The sequence below is a fragment of the Micropterus dolomieu genome, linkage group LG02 (assembly GCF_021292245.1).
Source record: "Micropterus dolomieu isolate WLL.071019.BEF.003 ecotype Adirondacks linkage group LG02, ASM2129224v1, whole genome shotgun sequence".
Lineage (NCBI taxonomy): Eukaryota > Metazoa > Chordata > Actinopteri > Centrarchiformes > Centrarchidae > Micropterus > Micropterus dolomieu.
The window spans coordinates 21,497,365-21,502,021 of NC_060151.1; the positions used below are offsets into that span (position 1 = coordinate 21,497,365).

The 4,657-nt window shown below is 38.5% G+C and overlaps 3 protein-coding genes across 3 annotated transcripts in view; 1 reads left to right on the plus strand and 2 right to left on the minus strand.

The window, feature by feature from the left end:
• Positions 1–57: 57 nt before the first annotated feature.
• LOC123957766 (hemoglobin subunit beta-2-like) lies at positions 58–587 on the minus strand. The gene is made up of 2 exons (XM_046030812.1): positions 457–587; positions 58–304 (listed from the first exon to the last, which is right to left on the minus strand). The coding sequence occupies exons 1-2, from the start codon at positions 546–548 to the stop codon at positions 58–60; spliced, it is 339 nt and encodes a 112-aa protein (XP_045886768.1). The 5' UTR covers positions 549–587.
• A 1,075-nt stretch (positions 588–1,662) lies between these two features.
• LOC123962329 (hemoglobin embryonic subunit alpha-like) lies at positions 1,663–2,677 on the plus strand. The gene is made up of 3 exons (XM_046038391.1): positions 1,663–1,855; positions 1,970–2,177; positions 2,463–2,677. The coding sequence occupies exons 1-3, from the start codon at positions 1,758–1,760 to the stop codon at positions 2,589–2,591; spliced, it is 435 nt and encodes a 144-aa protein (XP_045894347.1). The 5' UTR covers positions 1,663–1,757; the 3' UTR covers positions 2,592–2,677.
• A 1,608-nt stretch (positions 2,678–4,285) lies between these two features.
• Positions 4,286–4,657, minus strand: part of hbbe1.1 (hemoglobin beta embryonic-1.1) — a 3,970-nt gene continuing 3,598 nt past the window's right edge. Inside the window, exons 3-4 of the mRNA XM_046038378.1 lie at positions 4,588–4,653; positions 4,286–4,475 (exon numbers count right to left, since the gene is read on the minus strand). Coding sequence (XP_045894334.1) covers positions 4,347–4,475; positions 4,588–4,653 — 195 coding nt within the window. The 3' untranslated portion in view covers positions 4,286–4,346. The remainder of the gene's footprint in view (positions 4,476–4,587; positions 4,654–4,657) is intronic.

A 4,657-nucleotide genomic window follows, 5' to 3' on the forward strand; every position in this document is an offset into this window, starting at 1 on the left:
CAACATGAAAGGTGGGGTGCTTTTTATTAATAGCTGAATATGAAAAACTAGTCCAGTCTAATTTAATCCTTGTAGCATTACCTTGAAATTGTCAGGGTCCACGTGCAGTTTCTCTGAGTGCAGCACACTCAGCTCGGCATAGGTTGCCTTGATGTTGTCCATGTTCTTCAACGCCCGGTCCAGACCGTGGAGGACAACTTTCCCGTGAGCTGCAACGTTTGGATTTCCAGTGATAGCAGCGGCGTTGTAGAGGTTTCCAAAGCTGCCGAAATACCTCTGAGTCCAGGGGTAGACGATCAGACACCTGAGGAAACATGTCAAAACATAAAGTTATGTTACAGGCTTAGACTAAGATATAAAATCTGTGTGCCAAGAAAATGAACATGTGTGCATACAGTACATGAATAATAATCCTTATACATTGTTAATGCAAAAAACAAAACAAGGACGTCTCACCTGCTAAGAGCTGCAGGGCCCACCACCTCATAGTCCATCTTGGAGAAGATGTCCTGGATGGTGGCGCGCTCAAAGTCTGTCCATTCAACCATTTTACTGGCTCTAGATTGTCCTGTATGGGTCTGTAGATCCTGTGCTCACGGCCACCAGATGCAGCTTTTAAAGCAAACCTGCTCCCCTCCCTGAAGTGTGCGATTGTATGGGCGGTGGACAAGTACTGTGGATCTGCAGCAATGATAAGGATATCTGCACCCCTTAGATTGTTTCTGAGGCTGAAACACAAAGTAGTTTGGGGGTAGTGGTTCAGCACAGTTATCTCTATATTTGTCCAGTGACAATATTCATGTTCTAAATGGTGCCACTTGCTGTATTGCCTATTTGTGTGAGACAGTGTCTACACAGAGATAAATGATAGATCACTTCTCTTACATTAGCTTTATTCTTTGCCCAAGGTAGCAGGTGAACTCACCTAACAGACTAATCGTGATCTTGAACAAAATGAAATGTGTGGCCTCATTTATGTCTTAACTCTGTCTACATCCAGAAGCCTTTATTTCCAATGCAATTTCCATTTGTGTAAGGCTGCAACTTATTACTTCTTACTATATATGTGCTGAACCTACACACTGGAAAACAGCTTATCTATTTGTTCTTTGAGTGGATCCACCCTTACAGTGTAGTGGGTTAGATAAGCCTTTGAAACACAACATGTATTAGCAGGAACACAAAAATATACTTTAGTCATATGTTGGGGGACTTCCAACTGATAAAGAAATCTATTAATATTATTTGCTTGTAGAGCCTGGATTTAAAATCTGTTATAAATAGGCCTGCTTGGTCTCTCCATGTTTGAACATTTTGAACTAAGAAACGGATTCAGTCTGTCATACCACTCATAATAACTGTATTCAGACACAAAAATTAATATTATTATTTATTTCATCTGTGGGTAATGAGTGAACATGTTCTTCTGGAGTAAATGCTGAAAGGGTCAATTTTGACAGATCCATTAAACTACATTAGGCCTACATGGATCCTTATGCACTGACCTGCTCATATAACACTTGCAATAGTACATGTTTGCCTGCAATCACCATGACATTGATAATTCAAGGTTTGGTTCATGAGCCACCCTGGGAAGATTTTTTTTTTATCTCATACAAACTGCTGCCCATCACTTGGACCGCCTTTCGCAGCCTATATTGGAGGAGGTCCTGGGTGTGCCCCTACTCTGTTTCAAGCATAAAACCCCCACGGTTTGGGCTCATCACCGCATTCAGCTATAGTCAAACAAAGGAAAGATGACCAGTCTCTCTGCTAAGGACAAGGACACAGTCAGAGCCTTCTGGGCCAAAGTGTCTGGAAAGGCGGAGGACATCGGCGTTGATGCTGTCTCCAGGTAAATATGAGCCCAAACTGACTGATGTAACCTGTTCCTAGAAGTCTTCGTTATTTTTTCTAAAATCAATGTATTTCTTACTTGCCTATTCACTTACTCACATTTCTTACCCAGGATGCTGGTGGTGTACCCACAGACCAAGACTTACTTCTCCCACTGGAAGGACCTGAGCCCCACCTCTCCCCAGGCAAGGAAGCACGGAAGAGTTGTGATGGCTGGAGTTGCAGACGCCGTGACCAAAATCGATGATCTGAAAGGAGGTCTTCTGGGCCTCAGTGAGCTGCATGCCTTCACTCTGCGTGTGGACCCTGCTAACTTCAAGGTGCAGAGCCTAAGTTATTAAAAGATAATAGCCTGTAATTTGTATGAAATGTTGCTCAAACTTAGTTCAGGAGTTCCAGACTTGCAACAGGTCCTTCTGCTTTCACCATGCATGCATGTCTCTATGTGTTGTGTAGATAATGTTGTTCCATTCAGATACACCTGTCACTGTTCAAACAGGCCTATGCATATGAGGATTGTATTGAGCATTAAAATGTTACAGCCAAAGCATTGTGACAGATGTGTGATGTTATGTAACATCTGTGTGATTGTCCTCTGTTCACAGATTCTGTCCCACAACATCCTCGTGGTCCTGGCCATCATGTTCCCCAGCGACTTCACCCCTGAGGTCCATGTGGCTATGGATAAATTCCTGGCTGCCTTGGCTCTGGCCCTGTCTGAGAAATACCGATAAACAGCAGGAGAAGATGACGGAGACTGCAGCATGAGCTTTCTTTGCATAATGATTAATAAATGCATGGATGCAAAAAGCCAAACAAACAATTGTTTATTTCTGGTTTCTTTGTGATGGTGTGTGTCCTGTGTGAGAGGAGATCAAATGTCAACAATTACAGCATGAAACAGACTTAAAAACAAGCAAGTCAAATCAACATTAGAGCTGCAACAATTAGTCGATTCATCGATTAGACAATGATAAAAAATGATTCTTAAACTATTTTGACCATCGATTATCATTGTTATTTTTAGGCAAAAACTCAAAACATCCTTTGCTTCCAGCGTCTCCAATGTTCTGTGTTATTGATAATGGAATATCTTAGGACTGTTGGCCTTACAAAACAAGACATTTGAAGAGTTACCTCGGACTCTGGGTTGTGATGGACAGTTTTCACTATTTTAGTTCATAAATGTAGACATTTTATAGATAAAATGATTAGTTGATTCATTTACAAAACAATAGGGTAATAAATAATGAACACAATTGTTAGTAGCAGCCCTACTTAACATAATGTTTAACATATAGGGACATTGGGATCAGGTGTAACATTTTCATATTTCCCCATGTTTTTAAAAAAACAGAAAATATAAAATAGATAAAATAGTTACATAAGTCATCTCTTTACTCAAATCCTAAATTTCATTTTGTGAAATCAGAAGTTTTCTCCTAATATTTGAATAAAGGATCTCTCTGTTTAGCGTTACATGTGACAACTATCTGCCATGAGAAAGGAATTACTGTCAGTTAAGCCTATTGTTATTATTAATTTTAAAAAGATGAACTATTCAAATATTTGATAAATTGGTCATGAAACAGAAGACCCCAAGGACAACATCCTGAAAGAAATCGCTGACTTTAAAAATAGTAAACCTGACATGTAGTCAACTTATACCTTTAAATTCTACTTTTCTTTTTATCTCTTCAAGTGACGAACCAAAAGCCACATCATGAGCGGAGCTGTTGAAGTACAGATAGGCAACCTGCCCTTTGTTTCCTCTGTAACTATAACATCAATAATAATTTATGCACTTTTAGCACATTTCATCAGCACTATTGTTCCCCTCTATATTTCATGTGTCTAAAGGTCAGTCTTGAGTATTGTCTAAATCACAAATACAATATTTTTCATTTTTACATCTGTTTATATATTTGCAGACAAACAACCTGTTGAATTTGCTAAATGTTTTACTTGCTTTTGAGACAAAAACAAAGACATTTCAATACAGAGATGAACACATTTATTATACACATAAATTTTTTTTCTTATTGTTGTCATTATATTTTCTAAAACATAACATATGTTAATTTTTTTATTAGATATATCATTAGTCATACCTGGATTTTTCATATTTTGTGTTTTTAAATTAAAACAATGCTATATGTTATAAATCAAAGAAGATTGTTGTTGTTATTTTTATTATTATCATAAATATTTTTTTAGTGATGTAGTAGTAGTGTTGTTGTTGTGCTAATCATGATTACTATTTTTGAATAATAATCTGGATATTCAGTGATGTTGTGACCTAATCAACTCTAACAGAATGGACTATGCAAAATTAAAATTAGTTAGTATTGTCATTATCTAATTAATTTTGGACATCAGCACAGACAAAGAGCTTGTTGAATTTGATAAGTGTTTTATTTGATTTCAGACAAAAACCAAAGAGCTTTTCAACAAATGATCCACATGAGATGGTCTTCTGTTGCAGCTCTCTAGTGGTACTGCCTTCCCAGGGAGGACACCACCACAGCCAGGAACTTCTGAAAAGCTGCCTGGACTTCACTTGTGAACTCTTTGCCCAACTGAGCAGCAACCACAACGGTCAGGCAGTCAGACAGCAGCTGCAACACAACAAGCATCAGAAAATATCAACAACATGAAAGGTGGGGTGCTTTTTATTAATAGCTGAATATGAAAAACTAGTCCAGTCTAATTTAATCCTTGTAGCATTACCTTGAAATTGTCAGGGTCCACGTGCAGTTTCTCTGAGTGCAGCACACTCAGCTCGGCATAGGTTGCCTTG